The sequence below is a fragment of the Euleptes europaea genome, chromosome 4, assembly GCF_029931775.1.
Source record: "Euleptes europaea isolate rEulEur1 chromosome 4, rEulEur1.hap1, whole genome shotgun sequence".
Taxonomy (NCBI): domain Eukaryota; kingdom Metazoa; phylum Chordata; class Lepidosauria; order Squamata; family Sphaerodactylidae; genus Euleptes; species Euleptes europaea.
The window spans coordinates 33,099,631-33,125,470 of NC_079315.1; the positions used below are offsets into that span (position 1 = coordinate 33,099,631).

The 25,840-nt window shown below is 43.7% G+C and overlaps 1 protein-coding gene across 2 annotated transcripts in view; it reads right to left on the minus strand.

The window, feature by feature from the left end:
* Positions 1-17,755: 17,755 nt before the first annotated feature.
* Positions 17,756-25,840, minus strand: part of TEK (TEK receptor tyrosine kinase) — a 78,031-nt gene continuing 69,946 nt past the window's right edge. For both annotated transcript variants that reach the window (XM_056848634.1, XM_056848633.1), the window contains exons 17-23: positions 24,594-24,784; positions 23,163-23,276; positions 21,225-21,295; positions 20,378-20,418; positions 19,088-19,184; positions 18,544-18,643; positions 17,756-18,015 (exon numbers count right to left, since the gene is read on the minus strand). In XM_056848634.1, the coding sequence (XP_056704612.1) occupies positions 17,941-18,015; positions 18,544-18,643; positions 19,088-19,184; positions 20,378-20,418; positions 21,225-21,295; positions 23,163-23,276; positions 24,594-24,784 (689 nt within the window). In that variant the 3' untranslated portion in view covers positions 17,756-17,940. The remainder of the gene's footprint in view (positions 18,016-18,543; positions 18,644-19,087; positions 19,185-20,377; positions 20,419-21,224; positions 21,296-23,162; positions 23,277-24,593; positions 24,785-25,840) is intronic.

The window sequence follows — 25,840 nt, forward strand, 5'->3', positions numbered from 1 at the left end:
TGCTAAAGCTGGAGGGTGAGAGATTCAAAACAGATAAAAGGAAGTACTTTTTCACACCACGCATAGTTAAATTGTGAAACTCCCTGCCCCGGGATATGATGATGGCTGCCAGCTTGGAGGGCTTTAAGAGGGGAGTGGACATATTCATGGAGGAGAGGGGTATTCATGGCTGTTAGTTAGAATGGATATTAGTCATGCTGCATACCTATTCTCTCTAGTATCAGAGGAGCATGCCTATTATTTTGGGTGAGGTGGAACACAGGCAGGATGGTCTTGTTAGTGGCTTCCTAGAGGCACCTGGTTGGCCACTGTGCAAACAGACTGCTGGACTTGATGGGCCTTGGTTTGATCCAGCAGGGCCTTTCTTATGTTCTTATGACTCGGTTTGGGGAGCCATTCAGATGGAAATTGCCACCCTTTTGTGAGTTCCACAGACACTTGTTGATTGGAGGTGGCCGTTGTGGATTCACCAGAAAGATTTCATTGGTTTGTCATGGCACTAGACAGGCCGCTTTTCCAGTGCCTTACAAGTGGCTGTTTTGTTTGTAACAACGGACATTCATATTCAAGGCTGGGATCAAGAGCTGGCTTTAGATTTTTCAGGAGTTTAAAATATTCCAAGCTCCTATGTGCCAGAAGCAAAATTTTAGTAATTAAGTAATTGAGTGCTTGGGACCTGTTCATAAGCACATCAGCATTCCATATTGGGGGGTGGGGGGTAGGGTGTACTGATTTCACAGCTGGCACCTGTTACAATTACTTGGCAAACTGTCCTGATAGGGAATATCCACATAGGAAAGTCAGTGAGAATTTCTTTGTCTGACATCCCACTAGTTCACCTCTGCACTCTTTTTGCACTCTGTACCAAAAAGGACAGTATGCCCCAGGCTCCTAAGAAACAAAGTGCATTGGTTACTTTGGTGGGAGTTTTGTAATGGCACCTCTCCTTCTGATGATCCAACAGAGAACTTGCTGCCTACAACAGACCTCTAGAAATATGGGTTAGAAAGAAGAAAAGTTTTGTTGCATTTAGTGCAGTTCATTTAGGGCAATTAATCTTTGTATTTTTTGCATGAGTGGCAACTGGTGTGGAGTGCTTGAGCTTTTCCTGGTGCTTAGTTAAAATTTTGAACTCTGCATCAACGCATTCTAGGTATGTAGTTGGCAGGTAGTGTTTGTGGAAAGTAAAAAAAAAAAACCATGCTAGGGCATATGAGTGAAAAATTGCAGGGAGGATCCAGCATTACATTTCCACTAATGGAAAGGGGTGTGACTTTTGCATTTTTATGTGTTTTATGGCTTTTGTCAAGACTGTTCATTTCCTTATTTTACTATTGTCACACCTGGCTAGGCAGTTTTGGCACTGAGATGGATCCTTTCGGGGGGGGGAGATTACATGCCCATCACCCTGGGGGGGGCATTAAAAGGCCTTGGGGGCGCGGGTTAAGGAGGCATGCCCAGCTTGGGGGCTGCTGGTCTTTCCTCATCCCCCGGTGACAGGGGATCACACAGTGGCTTGCGGCCAGGTGCTTCCCATATCACCGACATCCCAGATTCATCTCCCTCAGCAGGCGGGCTGAGGGACGGGGCTTACAAAACTGGGCAAGAAGCAGGTCACCCAATGCCTTGGATCCATTCCCTTTGCCAAGCCAAACTTTCGCAGCTGTAACCAGTTTAAGTTGTGGCCTGTTATACCCACACACAGTGTTGGCTCAGTTCTCTGCCTGGCACCAGCCACCCATTCACTGCTGGGGCTGCAAAACTGTGCCTCCTATACTTTCATATTATATATATCTTTTTGTTCTCTCTATAAGTATATATATCCTTTTTCTCTATATATAAGTTTCAGACAAGATTGGTGTGAAAGAGAGAAAAATTGAAACAGGAGGTGAACAAAAAATACTGAAAAAAGCACTGATAGCAGTCTACGGGGCAACTCTGGCTATATTATTAATACTTATTCTACTCTGCGCTGCAGCTTTACATTGCAGCAAGCGACAGCGGTAAGTCTACCTGTAACACATTGGCTGAATTTTAAGGACTCGTCTATGTGTTCCATAGGAAAGTGTTCCATAAGAACCTATTTGCTGGATCAGACCATGGACCATCTATTCCAGTGTGCAGTTTCTAGAGAAGTCAACTAGATGCCTCTGTAAACTCTCATGGAGGGTATGGTGGTGATTTCAATACCCAGTGTTCATCCAGCATCCAATTCTGCCCACTATTGGATATTCAGAGGAATACTATCTCAGTATGCAGTTTCAATATAGTCAGCCTATCTAATAGCCATTATTATTATCATTAATTCATCTAATCTTATATAGAAGCCTACTTAAGATTTTAAAAAGAAGTTAATTGACTACATTACTTTCCTAAATCTCCCCTCCCTCCCTTAAGTGACTGTCAGCTACTCTTGACATACTATGCTTCCTGGAACATATTTAGTCTTTATCATGCTGTTTGGGGTGCTTTTCTTTTGGTTAGTTTACAAAGTTATATTTTTCGGCATACCTGCGGAGTCCCTCATGAGTTCAGAGAACTGAGTTGCAGTAAATAAGAGTGCTGGGCTTCTTCCATGAGACCTGGGTTCAAGTCCACAATCATTCCATACATACGATGCTGAACACCTTGGAGAGTGATATATAATATAGTTAGTAAATGTGTGAGAATATTTTATTCAGCTTCTAAAAACGTGTTGCTAAGATTTAATGAATTCTCCTCCCCATGTTTTCTAGATGTCTAGATGACTTTTCTCTTACTTCTTCTGAAAAGAAAGCTCTGCTTTGTCCATCGGATTCTTCATATGTTAGAACTGAAGACAGCAGTTCGTCATGGAAGAAGAGCTTGTTATCGGGACAGAGCAGTTCAGAGACTAAATATGCAAAAGTACCATCAGTCAAATACATAGATGAGATATCAACAGTGTCAGAGGAATCAGCACGCACCGTTGAAAGAGACAAAACTGAAGAACGTTGGATGAAACCACGCCAAGCACCACCAAGTGTTCCAGCACCAGTAGAGGCAGCACCACCAAGTGTTCCAGCACCAGTAGAGGCAGCACCACCAAGTGTTCTGCCACCAGCAGAGGCAGCACCAGGGCCAGCTGAGGGAGCGCCACCAGCAGCTGAAGGCACACCACCAGTGCTGCCACCAGCTGAAGGCGTTCCACCTCCAGCTGAAGCACCACTACCAGTGATGTAGTGTAATGTAGTGTCAACTGAAGAAAAGTGAATCCTACGATAATACCACTGTAGTGCTGTAGTGTAGTGTAGAGTAAACTGAAGAAAAGTGAATGCTACAATGATACCACTTTAGCATAGTGTAGTGTAGTGTAGTGTAGAACAGAGTAAACTGAAGAAAAGTGAATCCTGATGATACCACTGTAGTGCTGTAGTGTAGTGTAAGTAGTGATGAATACATAGCCTTCCCTTATTATGGGATTTTGCATTCCCCATTTACCACTTTTATTACATACCCTGATCTTGGTGTACTTTATTGCACTGTTTTCTAAGCAGCCTTCCTTTCTTGCTTTTATCTCTGCATATCTATGTTCACTCACTCACTCCCCCCACCTCATACTTTCTTCAGAAATATTGCCCACCAAGGTTATGCTTGTGTATACATGGATCAAACCAGTCTATGCCAAGGTTGAGCACTATACAGATAAAGTTCACACGTCTGTGAATGTCAGGAGTCATGCCGTTGCTGTGCTGGTGTTCTATTGGACATGGTTCTCTGGTACGTGCGAACGGGCAGAGGTCGGGCTCAGGCTCTTGACATGAGTCAGGCCTGCGTTTGTTCAAGTGTTTTGTTTCGTTGCTCTGAACTGCTGAAGCTGTCTCCACTCCTTGTCTCCCCCTCCCTGCCCCGACCTTGAGCTTCTACCAAGCAACGCCAGTATTAAGGCTCGCTCTCGCCCTGCTTCCCTCCTGACACCGTTATCTCCTAATTCCCAGGCCTTCTCGATTCTGTCCCTGGAATGACTCTGTGCTTAAAGTGATGCTTTGTAGTTTGGCTCGCCATTAGCAGCTGTGAAACTCTGGATTGCTCAAGCTGTACCTTCGGCTTCCAAATAAACGTTTTCCTGCTTTTGACCTGCCTGTCTGAGCGAGTGACTTTTTGGGATTGCCAAGGTTGGCAATCCCAAACCTCACATTAAGCTGCTAATGGCTAAATTAGCAGCTTAATGTGAGGTTCTTCAGCCAACCTTGGCAATCCCGAAAAGTCACTCGCTCAGACAGGCAGGTCAAAAGCAGGAAAACGTTTATTTGGAAGCCGAAGGTACAGCGTGAGCAATCCACAGTTTCACAGCTGCTAATGGCGAGCCAAACTGCAAAGCATCACTTTAAGCACAGAGTCATCCCAGGGGCAGAATCGAGCAGGCCTGGGAATTAGGAGATAACGGTGTCAGGAGGGAAGCAGGGCGAGAGCGAGCCATAATACTGGCGTTGCTTGGTAGAAGCTCAAGGTCGGGGCAGGGAGGGGGAGACAAGGAGTGGGGACAGCTTCAGCAGTTCAGAGCAACGAAACAAAACACTTGAACAAACGCAGGCCTGACTCATGTCAAGAGCCTGAGCCCGATCTCTGCCCGTTCGCACGTACCAGAGAACCAGGTCCAATAGAACACCAGCACAGCAAAGGCATGACTCCTGACATTGTCCCCCCTCCCCCTTGGTAAGACCTCCTTAAGCTAAGCCTGCCTCACACTTGGGAAAAAATTCATCACAGAGACTGAGGCCTGAAGGGGCTGGAGCAACAGCCTGACCATGTTGAGTTAAAGACTGAACGCTCTGAACAAATGTAGCCGCTTGCTTTATGCAGATGTATCATAAAACAAAGGACAATTAGTGTGTAAGGAGAGGATCTCATCTCTGATTATCATTGTAGGCAGAGAGGCTGGAGTGGTCAAGTCACAGTGCTGCTGACACGTCCTGGGTATGACATTTGTCACTTTAGGGGCCATTTTTTCACAATGTTGCTTAAAGCAACAGACCTCTGTTTAGGGCCTCCACCATCTTTTTGTTGTTGTTGTTCACTTCTCTGTGAAGGCCTGCTCTCTTTCCCTGGGTCTGCATTTTCGGGAGACAGTGTGTGTTGCAGAGTGAGAAGGGAAGCAAGAAACTACTGGGCGAGTCCAATTGGCACCTCTGCAGCTTCCCTTCAGGCATCGTGGCCCTCCGCACCAGCGTCGCCCAGCTCTTCGGGAAGCAAGCCGGCTCCTCCGCGCAACTCCAGAGGAGGCTGGCGCACTCGGTGGCCATCATCGGCGCTCCTTTCTCCAGGGGGAGAAAAAAAAACACTAAACCTTGGAGAAACTGTGACTTGCAAGACAAGTTAGAAATAATAAAAAGGTCTGCTTGAGACAAAAGAGGGGGGGAAGCAAGTGAGATTTACAAAATAGTTTCCCAAAAGAAAAGGGTTGTGGAAACTGAAAACCCTCTTCCACCCTGTAGCAGACCTAGTCAGAGATCCTGAAGAGTTTTTTGACGTCTTAGGGGGTTAGAGCACAGATCACTGTGAGTGTAGGGCCTATAGTTGTGAATTTCTCTGTATTGTGCATATCTCTTATACAAGTTTGTTGCTATTTGCCTTTTAGTCTAATTTTAGACACTTAAAAATCAACCTAATCTTTGGTTTTCTTGTTCATTCCTGCATCCTTCCCTGTTCTTCCCTGCATTGAGTGTGAAAATAAATAAACTTTGAGTTCAAATATTTTGAGTGTGAAAATAAATAAATATTTTGAGTGTGAAAATAAATAAACTTTACTGTATATCTGAAGAAGTGTGCTGTGACTCACTAAAACGTATACCTTGTCATTAGCTTTGTTAGTCTTTAAGGCACTACAGGCCTCTTGCCCCTTAATGATACATAAGGATTACTCAGAGCTTGATCCTAAGCAAATCTTTTTTGTTTTGTTTTTGTTTTTACAAAATGAATATTTATTAAATGAAAGAATCTGTTTCATGGACCAAATATGAAATAAAATATACAAAAACTTTATACCTGTTCATTCAAAGAAATAAAACGCTATCTAGTATGAACTAAAAGCCATTCTTTCCAAAACAGCCATTCATGTTTATCCAGTAAAAACACAAGAAACTTTTTTTTTAAAGAAAAGTAGACCTACAATATTACAGAGAATTACTAGTTCCTTTCTTTACTTCCTCCCATAGCTATCTGTGGCCTTTACTGTCAGGAAACAGAGCCTCTCAAATGTACTCTCTTGTCCTTTCAAACTGTGGTTCAGGCTTTTTGGCCTTATGGTTGCCAGATTCCTCTTCGCCACCAGCAGGAGGTTTTGGGGCGGAGCCTGAGGAGGGTGGGGTTTGGGGAGGGGAGGGACTTCAATGCCATAGAGTCCAATTGGCAAAGCAGCCTTTTTCTCCAGGTGAACTGATCTCTACCGACTGGAGATCTGTTGTAATAGCAGGAGATCTCCAGCTACCACCTGGAGGTTGGCAACCCTATTTGGCCTACCAGTGTACAACAAAAATTGAGATGAAAAATAACTGCGTTGTGTGCTGAGATTCACCAAGCTGTGACCTTTAGCAACAGAGATAGGACTCCAGATGCAAGGAGTTACGATCTCAGCTCCCTGGTTCTCAAAGATGGAATTGTGGCACCAGCTAATTAAGCCACAATTAGCAGAAGTTACGAGCCTGTCACTTGTGAGACATGGGAAGGACTTGGACTGCAGCCGAACCCTTCCTATTAATCACACTTTGACTCTTTTGGTCACCTGGTCAGCAGCAGCAGAGCTATACAACTAATTGACATCATCAGCCAAGGATCTGATTGGTTACTGAACCATTCAGACCCTTTTTGGCATACAGTTGGCCTTTCAGCCCATTATGGTTGTGGAGTCTTGGTACCAAGCTTTGGTGCCATGATCCATCTTTTGATGGTCTGATAGGTCAGCAATACTGCCTGAATCTATGGAATTCTGGATAGAGTGGACTTGGGCATGCTAAAGGATTTGAGCCTGAATGGTAACATCTTGTAACCTGAGCCAGTGCTGTCACACTGCTCATGTTCTTTTAAAAATATTCTGCACAATTTTAATAAGTCACTTCAACTATATCCTTGTGTGGTGCTTTTGTCTTCAGGTGGCTTCAGTCTAATTGCAGTACCAAGATCTACCCCCTGTACCTACCAAGTAATTGTTTTGTGAAACTCACACTGCAAGGGGCCTACCTTGTAGGGTTGACTTTCTTAAATGTAATTCCGGAAGGTTGGAAGCTTGCCCCTTGGCTTCTGGCTGTGTGGGTTAGTGAAAGGGGTTTGGGGACGGCTACCAAGACTGAAGTGGGAGGATACATACCCCAGTTGTTTTGTAATTTGTGTTTTGCCTTGCCCTAACAAAAATACCCTTGGACTAGGAGTTTTTGACACTAATTTACTTTATTATTTAATAAATTTAATAATATTAATATAACAGATACAATAAATGTAAGTAGGTCAAAGAGGATGTCAGCAATGAAAACATGCGCATATTATTCAAACAATTGTTTACTAATACTACAGGGACCTTGCTGGGAACTAAAGTAAAGCATTCTAAGAAATCGTTTCTAGATAAAGCATTGATTGATTAAGGTGGTGAAGTAAACGGAGGAGTAACTCTCTCTAGCTACCTTTACAGCTCATTCCTGACTCCAAAGGATGAAAGTCCTTTGGAGGCCAGAAATGGGCTGTGCTGGCATAAGTGGCATGGCCGCCGGGGGGAATTGGCATGCCAGGGGCGGAGCTGCCACTAGGCAGCTTCCAGTCCCCTTTCAGCCTGGCACGCCAGCGGGCAGAACAGCGTTGCTGTGCCTGCCTTGCAGCATAGCTGCCAGGGACTCTCCTTGCATGAACCCCAAAGTTTGGGACAGGGGTTCCAATTTTATGGGGTCCCGAAGGGGTTGACCCCCACCATAGAGAAACATTGTAAACTTTACCATGCTTCTCTATGGAGGGGGACAACCTCTTCGGGACCCCATATAATCAGACTCCCCCGACCCAATCTTCACCAAACTTTGGTGCTCATGCAAGGAGAATCCCTTGAAGCTACTCTGAAAATTTGGGAACTCTACCTCCAAAAATGCCTCCCCCAGAGCTCATTTTAAAAATTCCCAGCGGGAAAAGCCTGGGGAAAGCTGAAGCTGAAAAAAAGCTGAATAGCTATTCAACAATCAGCTATCCGGCTTTAGCTTTATTCCCAGGTTTTGGTATTTGGTAAAACTGAAACCCTAATATTGCCGAAACAGCTAATTTCCGGGGTTTTTTTTGTTTCGGTTTATCGATATACACAACCCTATAGTGCACTGACTGTACTCCCAGGAGCCGCTATTCCACCCTGTGACCTGTCATTCCAGTCCCAGAACACAGACTCTGTTCCCAGAGGCTGTAATTCCACTCTGAGGCTGTCATTCCCATCCCAGAACATTTCTGCTACTCCCAGGGGCTGTCATTCCACCCTACGCCTTGTCATTCCAGTCACAGACCACTGTTCCTACTCCCAAAGAATACCATTGCACTCTGAGGGCTATCATTCCAGTCCCAGAACACTTGTGCTACTCTCAGGGGGGCATTGTTCCACTTTGCAATCTCTAATTCCAGTCCCAAAGCACAGATTCTATTGCTAGGGACTGTCATTCCACTCTTGGGACTATAATTCCACTCACAGAATACTTCTGCTTCTCCCAGGGGCTGTCATTCCACGCTGCAACCTGTTTTTCCAGTCTCAGAACAAAGATTGTATTGCAAGGGACTGTCATTCCAGTCTGAGGCTGTCATTCTGGTCCCAGAGTAGTTTATCTGGGCCCAGAGACCTCAATGGAAAATCCAGTCCGTCTTTTCTTTACAACTTTTTGTGCTGTGATGTATTTCAATGAAGCTCATTCAGGTCAGTTGGCATTCCTCAATGGGCCTTCAAGCCACTCCCATTGTTTCCAGTGGGCAACCCTGTCATTCCTTTTAGTACTTCCATTCATACATACTGGAAATAATACATTTGAGACAAAATTAAGAGAAATTATTCTTGGAGATGCATGGATAGAAGGGGAGAGTGTAAAAGCAATGAAATGTAAATGGTCAGCCAGTAATTTTACTACACAAAACTCAAGTGTACACAAGATCAGCATAGAGGGAGCATTCCAACAGCAGCAGCAGTGGACACTATGCTTAACGCATATACATTTCAAGAACAAGCCATGTATGTTTAAACACATGTAGACTCTACATATGTTTTTTCTTTATATACGCACACTGAATAATTTTTGGACGTTCAATACACCTACAGCTGAACACATGATTTAACCCCCAGACAGACCCAGTTACTAGTCCCAAGTTTTATTTAGAAAGTGGCTCTTCCTTACAAGTACATGCAGGATGCACGCAAGTGCACTATAAGACACATACAAAGCAAACGTTGAGGAGAAGCCGCTTGGGTCCGAAACCAAAACCCAAGCAACACCGTCACCAACCAAACTGGACAAAATACACTCTGCTACCAAAGAAAACTCTCCCATTCCCTTAAACCCACCTTCCTCTCCTTCTGGAATAACGTGCGTCACCCTGCTATCATGGAAGAAATAGCACACAGCTTGGCTAAGTAGTCCCCTTGTAGACCTGGCCAAAGGGTTAATAAGAAAATGAGCTAAAGAAATAAATCCTTTTGCTAGACTGAGCAAAAGGCAGGCATGGAACTGCAAGGCTCTTTGAATTAATAGTAGCTCCAAAAAGTAACTGCAAGAAGACAGGAGATAAGAAAAGGATGATGTACGCTGGTCTCCCACAGAACTTCTCCGGGCATTCATTGTTTCAGCAATTGTGGATTAGGATGCTAACTTGGTCAAGGACAGAGGTAGAGGGGTTACCTCATTAGCATAGTAAATTGCCCACCCTAAGGGGAGGAATCGCCTCCATTTTCTGATCATGGGATCTATGAAGAGGTATGTTGTGGGTATAACAGGACATTGTATGTCTAAGGTGGGGAAAGAATGCTGTAAAGAGGAGGAGAACATGACGGTTTGTAAATGATTGACATCTTGGCAAGTATATAATCCCACGCTGCACTAAAAGTGGCTGCTTGTGCCTTTCGACTAAAGCCTGTTATTCAGCTGAATAATAAATTTGTAAACTTTCTCGGGCCTCGGTGGCTTTTATTGGGCTACAAAGACACCAAGGGACCAACCTGTCGATTGTAACACTGTCTCCAGTCAACACCCTCAGAGAACAATAACAAAGCGAAGGGAGGGAAGAAAAAGGCCAGCCCCCGAACGGGAGCAAGGTTTCTCCGTGTAAACGTAAGAAGGCGCTCTGGTTTCAAACGCCTTGTGGGGCGGGGGGAGGAGCCAAGAGCAGCACGTGGCCGCCATCTTTTAACTGCCACCACGTGCCGGGCGAGCTTTCCTGGAGGGCGCCTTGCACGCACGTGCGGCCTCTTGCCAGCACCTTTTCGGTGGTCTCTCCTTTGGCGGCAGAAGGAGGGCAGGGAGGGGCGATGCTGTGCTCCGCCGGTTATTTCAGGCGCTTCTCCTGCCCCTTTGACCCCCGCGGGTGTCGGCGGCCTCACTGCCAGTACAGGCACAAATCTGGGCACCGGAAGGAGCCATTGGCTGTCCAGCAGCAGCAGCTGCCCTTGTACGGTCCCCTTTCGCTGGGTGAGCGGGGGGAGGACTCTTTAAAAAATCCGTGTGGGGAGCGAGGCAGGAACGGGCCTGAAGGGAAGACGCCACGGGCCCCAGTTACATTTCATGTCTATGACCTCATGTGTCGGTCCGCACGCACCCAAAAGCCCAGCGACGAGCATTGTTTGGATTTCCCCTCTCTCTGTTGGCGACCTGTGGGTTTTTTGGCCACTTCACATCGTGCCAGAGCCTTTACCGATGGATCTGTGCGATAATTTTTAGGGAACGGTTTTAGAGGCGGCGTGCTGCGTTCATAGAGCGATGGGAAGCTGAGCTTGAATCTTGGTCCCGCAAAAGTGGGAGTCCTGCTTCCTAATGAACATGCTCTCAACCCAAATTTTCATACAATACAAATCCTATTCATTATGAATTTCAAACACAATATTAGCACAGTCACCTGTTTTTGTGTTTTAAACACACTTAAATGCAGTCGCCTCTAGATGGTGCCGTTGCATAAGCAGCGTTGAAATATGTTTAGTTTTCCAGGAGTTTAGGGCGCTTTCCCACACACGCAAGCAGTTTTCAAGTGAATGTGTTTGCTGCCTGTTTGGAAAGCAATCTCTATTCCCAGCTCCAATTACTTATGGGATATTAATGAAATAAAATCAGCTCTTCCAAATCTAAATTGTTTACAGTGCAAAGTTATGCAGAGCTTCTGAATCCTGCCAATCTCAATGGGTGCACACTGGGATAACTGCGCAGGACTACGCCATTGCAGTGTAGTCCTAAAAATGCTTTCCCAGGAATAAGCATCATTGAGTGGGATTCTGAGTAGATCTGCTTAGTTCTACCCTGTTGGTAACCAGGTTATGGGGAGAATGGTGTGTCCCTGTTGCAAGGTCTGATGAATTATCTCTCTGTGAGTTTTAGTTTGGCAACCCCATGAATCAATGACCGCCAAAATGTTCTATCTTTAATAGCCTTGTTCAGGTTTTTCAAAGTGAAGGCTGTGGCCTCTTTTATTGAGTCAATCCATCTCATGTTGGGTCTCCCCCCACCTTCAACTTTTCCTAGCAGCCTGTTTGTGATAGCTTGTTTTATCTAGTGTAGTCTGTGATTCTCAGGTGTTTAAAGTTTATTGCCCTCATGGTTGCAAAAATAAAAACACCCTGACCAATAAACTTGGTGAAATCTCTTCTGTTGCCAGCCCCTTTCCCCAATCTTCAATGTGTGGGGAGGCCTGTTTCTTGTCATGTTTGCCTTTCTGGCTGAAATTAAATGGGATGGGCGTTAAGGTCTTCAAATATGTTCCTTTTCCGAGGTACTTCAAGTAGCTTCCCCACTTTGATGGTTCTACTGTTGAGGCTATTCCAATAGTCATATTAATAAATAAGATTATTTTCTTAATGCCTAGGTTAATAGGAACTTGAAACAAGGTTTCCTCTGGGTTATTTTTTAAAAACCGAAAGTTTAGCTCAGGATCACTTGTGGTAGAACTAGAAAAAAAAATAAGCTTAGTGTTTTTATCAACAGTTATGATCAAGTGGGAACTATCTACATTTTAATATATATTTAAATTTTAGTGCTCTAAAATTTTAGCAACAAAAGGCATGCCTATATTAACTATAATGGTATGACTTTCTACTGTGCTACTTTTTCAAGATTTTGTAGTTGGTAAGAATTAAAACAATGATATCCCTGAAACTGTTTGTTCACAATGAATCGGTTGCAATGATTTGAATTATTCTTCATGAAAATAACTTACACTAGTAAGCCATATTGGCTACAGGTTTGTATCCTATAGTCTGCCTGCTTAATTTAATATTTTAAACTATTATGCTTTTTTAAGTGATTTGGCACGTAACTGCAGGCTTTAATGCTTGGTTTTAAAACATAGGTGAAGCCATTGTGTATATACATTTCAGAATTATATAACTTTCTTCCAATCAACAGGGCTGGGTAAAAATATCCAAGAACCAGAAAGGATCAATAAAACAATTTAGTCAGCTAAGACTGAAGTTGAAGATGGAGAAAAGAAGCTCTTGTACTATAACTTTGCGCAAGCTGGCTTTAAACATTCTTTGGCTCCTGCAGTAAATGACCCTAATGGAAATATATCTTCTCTGATCAAGGACATCTTAGGAGTATTCCTGCAAAACACAAAGTCCATGCCATTTCAACCTCAAAGGACTCTTGCAAATCCAAAAAGTATATTCTTGACCATAGCTGTCCAGCTACTGATCTTGAATATGACCCATTACTTAATTGTCTGCGGATGCGTAAATAATGAGAGCTGACACCAGAGCTGGGATAATAAAAGGGACAACTTTATTTAATCGTTCAAGAGGGATCTGCAGCGCACAAAACCAAAACATCCCCAATAACTGACTGCAGTGCAGGCCATTGCGGGGATGCTGAAGAGTCAGGCCTCCTCTTGCTTTTGCATCCCCGTTCTAAGGGCGAGACCCACCCTGGCTCTGAGCTCCGAGCCGTCACATGTGGTACGGCTCCTGCTCTTCCTTGCCAAGCCTTTTTAGTGCTCGAGGGAGGTGTGTCGCGTCCAATCCACCCTAGCCGCGAGGTCTATAGGTAAAGGATAGCGGCACCCCTCAAGGAGTTCCTGTCCCAGGTCCCTGCCAGGCACCGAGGCCCCAGTCCTGGTTTGAGGGTTACTCCTTCATCTTCCCAAGTGATGCCTCAGGGTGCTCACCGGAGTTGTAACATGAACCATGAAGCCACCTTTTTCCCGCACTTCTCCCGCATGCTACCTATCACTGTCAGAGCAGGGTAGGCGAAAAAACCCCTTTGGCTAGGTACCAATAATGCCTGGGGGGTAAAAAATTCCTACCCGGCCCCCAGATGGGCCACCAGCTTGCGCCTACTCTGAAACAAGGAGAGGGAGGGTGGGATGTCTGCTCCGTCCACTTCAAAAGAGGGAGGAAATCTCCACCCCGGCGCTATTAAGCCCTTTTCCCCAGGCCCGCCCTCTACCCCGCATCAGGCCAAAAGATGCAAGAGGACTGGCTCTCTTTTCGCGCCCGCAGTCAAATGTGCCCCTCCCCTCACTTCTTTGAATGCGGGGAGGGGGCGGTCTTGTCCGCGGATGCGTAAATAATACCAGCTGACACCAGAGCTGGGATAATAAAAGGGACAACTTTATTTAATCGTTCAAGAGGTGTCTGCAGCGCACAAAACCAAAACATCCCCAATAACTGACTGCAGTGCGGGCCATTGCGGGGATGCTGAAGAGTCAGGCCTCCTCTTGCTTTTGCATCCCCGTTCTAAGGACGAGACCCACCCTGGCTCTGAGCTCTGAGCCGTCACATGTGGTACGGCTCCTGCTCTTCCTTGCCAAGCTTTTTTAGTGCTCGAGGGAGGTGTGCCGCGTCCAATCCACCCTAGCCGCGAGGTCTATAGGTAAAGGATAGCGGCACCCCTCAAGGAGTTCCTGTCCCAGGTCCCTGCCAGGCACCGAGGCCCCAGTCCTGGTTTGAGGGTTACTCCTTCATCTTCCCAAGTGATGCCTCAGGGTGCTCACCGGAGTTGTAACATGAACCATGAAGCCACCTTTTTCCCACACTGCTCCCACCACGGGGGCGGATCAGCCTAATGCTTGGTCCGCCCCCAACCCCCACTTGCCCTCTAGGCTGCCAGGAGGCCCCGCTGCAGATCCCCCAAGAAGATGTTATAGCCTGCATCTGAAAGGTGGACCCCATCAGGTCTGTATAGGTGTGGGAAGCAATGCTTGATTTCCGGATGCGCAATATGCAAGCAATCCTCCGAGACTACCGCGTACCGTATTTCACCATCCACCTTTGCCCGAACCCTTTCCAGGTGCCCTGGGGCCAATGTGCCCTTCCAGACCCGTCTCTGGAGCATGTCTGACCAAACCAACCGTATGCCGGGCACCAGGGCTCTCAGGTGCTCAAAGTCCGCCAGGGCTCGCAAAACAATAGACTTTCCAGGCAGCTTTCCCATGTCATTCTCGCCCAAGTGGATGACGATTACTTGAGGTGGGTGAGATGCCTTCAGGTGGTCGTGGAGGGTTGGCAATAACTGTTCCCACCGCATGCCCCTTCTTCCCAGCCATGCAATCAGCATTGTTTCGCTTAAACCCAGTTGCGTGCCGAAACCCCCTGTGGCTGCCCTGTAGTGATGATAGCGTTTGAGATAGCTTCCACGTTGCTATTTCTAACAGTTAAGCTTGTGCTGGTTGATCGGCAACAACATTTCTGGCTGCAGGTCTAGTTGGCACATACAATCAACGCTCATTCCACCATCAGCTTCTACCTGCCATTATATATACACTTCATTTGTTTCAGTTAACTGTCTCTTGCAGAAACGTATCTTCCCCCCCCCACTATACATAACTCTAGAGTGACGTTTTATCTTTCTTTATAACTCAAATGCAATTATAGCTGTGAAGAGTTTGTGAACAAATTTGTACATGTGTTCACACATGTAATGATGGCATGGCTCTACTACTGTAGTGCAGTTTTACAATTCAAAGACCAGAGTAGGCTGTAGGCTTGCATGAGTGGGAAGGGGGTGTAGTATGGAAACCTTAAGCACACAGCTGTTGTGAGTCATTAAACATGGTATTGCTAAAAACTACCATGAGCTAAGAGTGGCCTATGAATGGTTGCTCAGGGTTTATTTGGATATGCACCACTTTCTAGTATTTCCTTGGAGTAGGGCCACCAGATTTCAAAAACTATATACTTAAGGCTGGTTCACGCTACATGATTGCTTCCTCCACCATGGTCCATGAGGAAGCATGTATTGTATAAGAACAAACACTGACTTTTTAAACTCACTTTTGTTTTATGGTGTTACTTTTAAGAAACAAATTGGACCATGCTCTCAGAATCTTCATCCTTATCTGTCAGTGCACTAGCGTGCGTAGTACCCTTTGCTAGCACACACACATACATTTAGTTAGGCAAGCTTTTCCCTGTGCTTAATGCATGCTGAGGGGAGTTCAAAAGGTGCTGAACCAATGGTCTCTCTCTTCAGAAACAAGATATTAATAAACAACCATTTCATTTTTTTTCTTTTTCCTTACAAGTGAAACTGAGAGAACTCTTTAGCATATTGAAGAAAATTTTGTAGAGATGCCAGAACCAAGTTAAAATTGATTCAGAAGTGAGAGCCTTGGGCTGCCTGTTGGCCATCCTTCAACAAATTAAGCATAAATTAAGCATAATTCCAAGACAGGTTAGGGTTATAGTTTAACACGACTTTAGAAATTTGTCTCTAGTATGTATGTATATCCCATACAATAAAATTTTGTCCATTAGTAATTAAACATACGTTTTCAGATTACTCCATTCCCTATAATTAGCTGAAAAGGGAAATGAATAAAGCAAGTGTTTAGGGTTGTTACTACAATTACTAAATGTTTATTTGGTTTCAACTTGAATCAATCTATTAAATAAATGTTCTTCCTAGTGGGTGGTCATGATTCTAGTGAAGATGCAACTGCGTGTATGGAATTAATGCTTTGGAAAGTCAGAGAAGACAGTAAAGGTAGAAGACGATAATTTATCTGAACAATGATCAGAATTGTTTGTTCATCATTGGCAAAAGATGAAAGCTACCATTAAAATGTCTTAAAGCAATTTTATACCATTGTAATTATATTCATTCATAAGAATACTGTGCTAAATATATATTCTCTTAGGCTGTGCAGGAAGATTTAGCTGAACTCAGTATCCAAATTATGTTGTTTTTTTCAATATAATGTTAAAGTTGATTACAGGAGCTTTGGGAGCAGGTCAAAACTACTAATGTAAACAGTGAAAAATTTCTGAAGTTTGTAGTTTGGAAAGAGCATTGTACTTTATTTTTTTTTATGAAACTTGCATTCCCTTAAAGTAAATTTTCAGTCTGTCTTGCTTTTCAGCTGTCACTGTCTGCTGAAGTAAAAGCTCATATAGCCAATGTCCAGCTTTCTTAGGGACAAAACAAATGGCAAACAATTATGTTGTTCTTGCATTTATTTACTGGATTTTTCTAGAAGGTGTGCAGATAACGTAAAGTTAAAAATGCATATTTTGTATAATTTTGTCTAGTGAACTGCACTTGGTGGTTAAAATTAGCAATGTAAAGTGTTATATATTCCATGATTAAAAAACAGAAGCCCCCATTACTATAAAAGCTGTATGCATTCATTTATTTCTCTTCCACTTCCTGTCAAATCCATGACTATGCAGGTCTAATTTTGTGGAGCACCCTGTGGTCTTAGTAAAGTATAGACACTTCATCATGAATCTTTCAGTCTGCTTGAAACATATATGAGGAATGCAATATCATACATGATATCAGAGGACTTTTTATTGTTGGTGTTCTATATAATGCTCAGTTAGCATTTGTATCAGATGTTTGTTGTTACTGAGGATAATATAACCACTTAACATTTCTGAGGCAATGGAGGAGGGCAACTCCCCTGCCTTCTCCCCTGCCTACCTCCTGCAAAACAGCAGCTGAGATCTTTTTCTTTTCCCCCCAAGGTTAATTTTTTTTTTCTACTGAGCTGGGGAAGTCCCCAAGGTCTGTAGAGAAATAGCCTCTATGTGTACCTGGCCCATTATCTGGTTTTTGTCATCCACATGGGGCCCAGGTTCAGAATTAGATACATGATACAGTGACACAAAAATGTCACAAACAGTGCAATGGGGCAAAAATATGGGCTTTTTCTTGATTAAAAATGGAGGTACATACAGACCTAAAATTTCCAGAAATGTTGATGACATGGCAAAAAATTGCTTTTCCATCATTTCCCCCCCAGAAAAACAAAAATTTGAGGGAAATTTTAAATATATTCAATACTTATTTTTCTTTTGCTCCCCAATCAAGCAGCAGATTTCGGAGTCCCTTATGAGCATGATGTTGGTATGCTATTTGTGTTTGTCTATTACTTCAATATTCTCCCTCAGTTACCATCTCCAGTCTTTCCCTGTACCAGGCTCATGGAATTGCACTGGATCCACTATTTAGAAAGGAAATCAATACATAATTGTCTATGAAATGCAGCACAACGTATTTATTTCAACCCTTTTTCTCACTCCAAAAAGCATATATACGTCTATCTGAGTGTGTGAGTGTATATATGCACTCTTTCTCTCTTTCTATCTCAAACACGCACACACACTTATGTACATAATCCTACAGGATACTGAGACAAAACTCACTGTAAGATACTGATGTGTAGTTAAAAGGTCCTGTACAGAGAGCCCAGTATGCCATTTATACATCACTGCATGTTTATGTCCCAGAAGATCAAGGTCTTTGGGTGCTTAAACTGATAAATAAATGAAGCTCTTCCATCCTAAGCAGCTTCTTCAGCGGAACAATCAATGCCTGCATAGGTGAATTTCTCATATAGGGTAGTGTTCACATATGTCTGGAAGAAGACAAGAATAAACACAACATGTTTCATTTCACATTCATAAGCCAATATCAGTTCTCATTGTTGCACAGAAATCCAGACCACCTCTTATCCTTTACCTTGAAACATCCTAGATCAGGACATGACCCACCAGTGAGATATGCAATAGCATTTGGATAACCCGTCAGAATAAGCACTCCTGAGAAATGACACTAATGCAAACTATCTGCACAAGCCAAGCTACCCAGGTAATGTGTAGACCATCTGTTTGCTGTGCATGTGATATAGAAGAAGCTGCCTATGGTACAATGGATTGGATCCTATCGAAAACATCTGTTAAAGGAAGGAGGGGACGGCTTTTGCCACTCCCCCTCTTGCTGCAGATCTCCCAACATGCCACTCTTGGGGGGAAGGTTGCACTGCCCCAAGGCCAGAGGATGGGGAAGGATGGGAAATCCCACTCTGTTAACAAAAATCCCTTCTATCACCAGAGATTTCCTGTTGCATCCAAACCAATGAGAATGTTTTTATTGTCATCTGTACCTTCCTTTCTTCCAACATCCTGTTCAATGACACGAGTATTTGAGCAAACGAAGGCCTCTCATAAGGCTTCTCTCTCCAGCATTGTCTCATCAGGTCATAACTGAAGGAGAAGGAAGATTTACTATCAGACATTATAGCATATTTGTGAAGTAGCATACTTATTTAGTAACAGCTCAAAATTTAAACCTGTGATTATTCCATAGGCTTGAGTGATCTATGAGACTCTGAGCATTAAAAGCCCAGCCTTTCCCAAAGACCTCAAAAATCATCCTGTTGCAATATCTTTTATGAGACTTATATAAGAAACTGCTGCTGCTGCTCTGAAAATTCTCATAAGATAATTCTAGAATATAACTTCTTTGCTGGTTTCCAATTCTCCAGACAAAATTTGTTGAAGTATATTGTAGTCTTGTTGTCCACCTTCTCGATAACCTGAAGTAATATTCCCTTTTCCTCAACTCCTTTGATGTGACTGGGGTATTTCTAAAATGCCATCATCCAAAGAAAGGGTAAAGAAGAAGCATTTGAAAGATAAATTACTTACACCTCATCGTCACAGTTGAGAGGTTTCTCCAGTCGGTATCCTTGTGGCAATTTCTCATAGAGTTCCGCACAAGTCATCCCACAGTATGGTGTTCCACCTAGAGCAGAGGATTTAGTGATGCTTAAGGTTTTTTGTTTTGCACTGCTATAAATGACAGTGTGATCAACTGCCTTCTAAAAGCACAAATGATGTATTAACATTGGTTCTTGTAGGTTATCCGGGCTGTGTAACCGTGGTCTTGGAATTTTCTTTCCTGACGTTTCGCCAGCAACTGTGGCAGGCATCTTCAGAGTAGTAACACTGAAGGACAGTGTCTCTCAGTGTCAAGTGTCACACTTGACACTGAGAGACACTGTCCTTCAGTGTTACTACTCTGAAGATGCCTGCCACAGTTGCTGGCGAAACGTCAGGAAAGAAAATTCCAAGACCACGGTTACACAGCCCGGATAACCTACAAGAACCAATGAACTCTGACCGTGAAAGCCTTCGACGATGTATTAACAGTTGAAAAAAATCAGATAATTGCCCTAGGGAAAGTTGCACCTCAAACCCACCAACCCTAGCACAGGCCACCAGACATGTTTGCCAAACTCCAGGAGCTTAACAAACTTCCTATTATTGCCTTCTTTTTTAGGATGCAAAAAATGGCAATGCTGTCAAGCTCTGGGCAGGCTGGAGTACGTGGCTGGTGGGTCACAATTTGTGAAGGTCTGTTTTAGTCTAAAAAGGAAGAGTGCTGCTTGAAAAAGCTGTCCAGCAGTGCATTTGCAGAAAACCTAGCTTCCATTTACTGATCACATGTAATGGGTATCTGTGTTAGTCTGCAGCAGCAAAATTAAATGGGAAACCAGCAGTACCTTAAACACCAACAAAATGTATGCCAGCATAAGCTTTTGTGAGTCAGAACTCACTTCGTTAAATGCATTACAGCTTATATCTATTAGGTTGAATAGAAAAGCATTGAACTAATGTGTATGTAGTCCAAAGCATCTGATGAAATGAGCTCTGACTCATGAAAGCTCATGTTAGAATAAATTTTATTAGTTTTTAAGGTGCTCTGGACTAGTTCTGAACTGCTGTTGTCCACTACAGTTAAATCCAGAGCTCCTCCAGCTTCACGAGCAGAATGTCTCTGAACTCTGATTGCTGGGGAAGAAGCAGTGCAGTAGGGCTGCAGCCTTTATGTCCTGCCCCTGGGCTTCTCTAGAGCATCCAACTAGCCAATGTTGGAAACAGGACTCTGGACTATAGGTTCTTCATGAAATAATCACTTTTAAAATTGATACTTACCTAAGCTAACTATTTCCCATAACAGCATACCATAGGACCACCTGAAAATGGGATAAGAAATAACAATAATTCTATTGAGAAGGACTAACCTGTGTATTATGATACACTAATGTTGTATGCTCAGACAGACATCTAAAATTATACTTATTTCTGACATCAAATCCAAACCTGCTACGGCACTCTTGATGTTAGTGAAAAATAATTTTTCCATGATACAAAAGATTATGACATACAAAACAATAAATATTAAACCATCATTGATAAAAAATAAAAGAATCTTTTCATTTATACCTTTGTATCTGAATTATTCCTCAAAGAAACAGAGTCCTTCTCTAATAAGGAATCTCTGCAGCCTAACCCCTCACAATGACTAACCCCTCACAGCCTAACCCCTCACAAGGAAGACTGAGACTTCTATTGTCCAAATAAAAAGTCCAAATACATTTAAAAAAAAAATGTTGCAAGAGATTGGATAATGCTTATACATTGAACTCTGTACTTAAATATCTGTGTGAAAATTGTATTTTGTTTATTTCCTTATTTCTCAAATAGATATCTAATAATGCTAATCAAACTCTTCAGATACACAAAACTAAAAAAAAAATCACACAATACTGTGTCGCTAAAGTGATTCTTTCAGATGAAATTCTTCCTATTACTTTGTGCCATCCTTAACGGATTTTTGTTTTTTTCACCTCTGTGCTCTTTCCCCCCCATGTAGTGTTTCGGTTTTTCTTCTGTTTGTTTATCTCACTGTGAATGGTCAAAGTCCCAAAGCACCTGTATGTAATGCTGCTCTGACAAGACTATTGTAAAAAGACAGGAGAAAACTCTTAAGATCGCTTACACATCACTGTTTGTAGTATACACACTGTAGTTTAGGGACTCAATTGCCATCCATCTCACTGGAAGCCTTCCCTAAAAAAGACAAAAATTCTAATTATGTTACAGCATCTCAGCAAGCTATGCTGGTAACCAGGGCCGGATCTTGTGGAGGTCTGGCAGGGGCACTTGCCCATTGCACAAGGAGGGGGGAGCACAGGCATGGGGAGCACAGGCATGGGCAGAAGGAGTGTTGCCATGGCACGGGCGCAGCTGCCCACCCATGGCCCAGCTGGTGTGTGTGCTGCCCACCCAGCTGCTGCTCTCTTCTTTTTGTTTCTGCACACACCCCACTTGGTGTGTTTGTCTTCGCCCCAGCGCCTGGCTCCAGCATGCACATGTGGCACACCCCTCCCCCCCCCGCCCCAGGCACTCCTTCCCTCAGCTCAGCGCCTGCTGATAACATGAGCTGTGATGTAGGCACAAAACTCCTCAGCCCAGAGCCACTCCTCCCCTTGTGTGCATTCCTCTGTATAAGTGGATTGTTTTCTCTACACTAATGAACAAAGTGGAACACCTGATGTTGCCTTATGCTGAGATGGACTATCAAGGTCCACCCTGTCTACTGGTTTGGCAGCAGGTCTCCAAGAACTCAGGTAGAGGTCTATCCTGTCATTTCCTATCTGGCTCATTTGGCCGGAGATGTTGGGGATTCATTCACGTGCTAAGCAAATGCTCTTCCTCTGAGCTACAGCTTCTCCCTTAAAATGCAATGAATGAGGACCTCTCCACCCTGCTTGCTCAACAGATCCTAGTGTGCCCATCACTGTTAGTAGAATACAACAAATGGCACTGAATATATGCTTTCCTATTTGTCTCAACATCACCACTGTGAAAGGCTTTCACGGTCAGAGTTCATCAGTTCTTGTAGGTTATCCGAGTTGTGTGACCGTGGTCTTGGTATTTTCTTTCCTGACATTTCGCCAGCAGCTGTGGCAGGTATCTTCAGAGGAGTAACACTGAAGGACAGTGTCTCTCAGTGTCAAGTGTGTAGGACACAGGGTCTTATTCCAAGACACTGAAATACTGGACAATTCTACCAACTATTTTGTCAGATTGCACAGAGAAGCCATTGAAATTCATAAACATCAGCACAACTTTAACAGAAAAGAAGAGAGTTTAAGAATGAATAAGGCTTGGCTTCCTGTCCTGAAAAACTCCAGACTAACAAAGACTACAGTCCACAATAGCCATGCAGATTAGCTTTGGATTTCACGTGTTAACAGATCACTTCATGATACAATGGCTCCACATTAACATACCACACCCGAATTAGCACATTATCTTGATACTTACAGGACAATGATTAGCACATTACCTTTGATACTTTTACAGGACAATGACTCAGCTCAAACTCAACCCCCTTCTGACTATATATATTACTCTTTCTACACACTTGACACTGAGAGACACTGTCCTTCAGTGTTACTCCTCTGAAGATGCCTGCCACAGCTGCTGGTAAAACGTCAGGAAAGAAAATACCAAGACCACGGTCACACAACCCAGATAACCTACAAGAACTGATCACCATTGTGAGTTTTGAAGTTGCTTCCGGACAGCTGATTAAGCTCCATTGAGATCCATGGAAATACAAAACATATCACATAAAGTGTTACCTGAAAAAGGAAGTTACTGTAACTCCCAACAGGTAAAACCTATACATCACTAAACATGATACTTCCCACTTGAACTGGCTTATACCTCATCCTACATCCTAAGTTGAAGAAAAGCTCATGAGTTTCAAGAGAATTTACTTACGAGTAAGTGTGCCTTTGTCCCACTGATGTTTGAACTAAGACTAGATTTATGTTCTGCTTTTTCTAAAAAGTTTTTTCCATTTTTTACAGATAACACAATATTGTAACAGATTCCTCTGTATAAGAAAATTTCTTTTGGCTCTTACCATAGTTTTCTTAACATAAACCTCTTGGCCTCTAGACAATCCAAAATCTGCAATTTTTGCAACATAGTTTTCTCCAACCAAGATATTTCTTGCTGCCAGATCCCGGTGAATAAACTAAAGAAAAAAGAAATTAAGTTCTGGATCTTAGGTTGTATCTTATATTTAATACTGTCTGCTATTGCAGAAACTATTCAAAAGGAACATTTTATATAAGTTGAACAATGTGAAGCACTTGAAGACAAGAAAAGTGGAACACAACTGTAATAACAACTAAATATAACTATATTAATATCCCAAGAACCCTTTGGCTTCCCATTCCATGGATAAACAAGATGCATTGTGGTCTGGGATGCTAGATTTTAAAAGTTCAGCCAAGAAGTATCTACCATTACCATGTAGTGCTTAGGGTGTTGGACTAGGATGGAGGAGACCCAGATTCAGATCCCCAGTCTGCCTTGCTGGGTGACTTTGGGCCACTGCTGTCACTCTATCTCAACCCAACCTGGCTCACAGGGTCATTGAGAGAATAAAATGGAGGGGAAGGGAGAACATGTACACGTCCCCGAGCAACTTGGAGGAAGGGTGTGATAAAAATGTACTAAATGAATACCAGATAAATGACTTTTGTACAAGTTTCATTCAGCAGTTTAATTACTAGGTTCCAACCTCCTGTGCTTTTAAGCCTGCTTCTGAAGCAGAGCATGAGGCAGTGGCAGCTTCTCCTGACTGTCGCCCCTTCCCCCTAAGTCTTTTATCTGTGCCCCACCCAGGCATCTTCCTCAGTGCAGCAGCTAGATAATGGTTGGGCAGGGAAGAGGGACAATAAATTGGAAGGAACTACCACTGCCCTTCAGATTCAGTAGCAATTACAAAGATACAGGGGAGATCTCTGGACTGACCTCTGGCAACCCTGCTCAGTATGATGTGGGTCAAGTCTGCTTGGAAGAAAAAACTACTGTCACCTGGGAAAACCGCCCCTCTCATCCCAGATAAGTCTGGGCCCTCTTTAATAGTTGGTACTGGTGAGGGACATTGGACACATTCAGGGGCACTTTATTCTTTCTTTGTAACCAGGTTGGTTTCCCCACTCCTACACATGAAGCCAGCTGGGTGACCTTAGGCTAGTTACAGTTCTCTTCGAGCTCTCTCAGACCCACCTACCTCACAAGGTGTCTGTTGTGGGAAGAGGAAGGGAAGGAGGTTGTAAGCCGGTTTTGATTCTCCTTAAAAAGGTAGAGAACATGGGCATATAAAAACCAACTTCTCCTCTTCTTCCTCTTCTTCCTCCTCCTCCCCTGGAAACAACTGTGAGGGTGGAGCACTGGTCACACCCGGCACACTTAAACTTCAAATGTACCTCACATAATGTTTGGTATCATGGCATCCATAGATATCATTTTTGGTTTTCAACAATAAATAAAAATTGCGGACCTGTTTTTGGCTCAGGTAGTCCATCCCTCTGGCCACATCAGCTGCAAAGTGAAGAAGCTGCTGGGAGGACAGTGTGGAAGCTGTACTGTTAGCAATGGCAAAGGCTGGGTCAGTCTCTAGGACCCGACTCTTCCGCAAGAAGTCCAGCAAGTTTCCATGGGGAGCGTATTCAATAGCAAGATAGAGATACCCTATTACAAAACAAAGAGAATGGGCTCACAACACATGTGCCAAACGAAGGACTCCTATGAGCAGGGCTGCTGGGAGGATTCATATGCCCCAGAGCAGACATAATCTACCACTCTTTAGCAAAAAGAGGGTCAGCTCCTCCCCTGTGCTTTGAGAATGCCAGACTGCTATGCACATTTTTGGCTCTTTCTTCCCTGGAAGCCCGATGTGTGCTGCCCCAAGACCATGCATGTAGTGTGTGAATGTCTCCATCCATACCCATTCTCAACTTAACTTTGAGCCCCAAGCAGGTTGGTCATACAACCAGTGGTGACCAAAGGAGAAGGAGGCACAAAGTTCTTAGGAGCAGATGTTGCTTGGTAGTGGGGTCATTAACCCATGCTGGACACTGTTGGTCTTTACCAGCTATGCACCTGCATCTTGCAAGGCCTTCTGGTTAAGGGCATTGGGTCCTTCCCCCTTCAGTTGCAGTGGCCACTACCATCTGCCCTATCTCACAAGACACCACTGCTTACAACACTTCTGAAAGATGCTCTGCTTGCCAACTCTATCGCAGGAGGAAGCTCCATACTTAGAAGGCAACCACTGAGGACGTCTTAGCTTTGCTATCTGAACCTGATATGTGGTATCATTTGGTACATCTCAGCGATCATGGGGGGTCATATGGGAAGAGGTAGTCTCTACAGTATGTTAGGCCCAAACTGTTTAGAGCTTGATGGGTTTTAGCCAGCACCTTGAATTGTGCTGTATAGGGAGCTGGAGCCAATGTTGGAGCACTAATATAATACGCTCCCAGTGGCCCATGCCTATTAGGGCAGCCACTACATTTGGCACAAGCTGAAGCTTCCAAAGAGTTTTCAAGCACTATCCCCAGGCAAAAAACATTGCATTAATACAGTCGCAAGAAGATTGCTTGATTGTCATTAGATAGCAAAGGTTGCAAATGCAGACGTTTCACCAGGATGAGTTGGTAGAAGGCATTTGCAGCCCCTGCTTTCATTCGGGCTTTCTTATTAAAAACTTTGGATACAGGATACACACCAGAAGGCAAACAACAT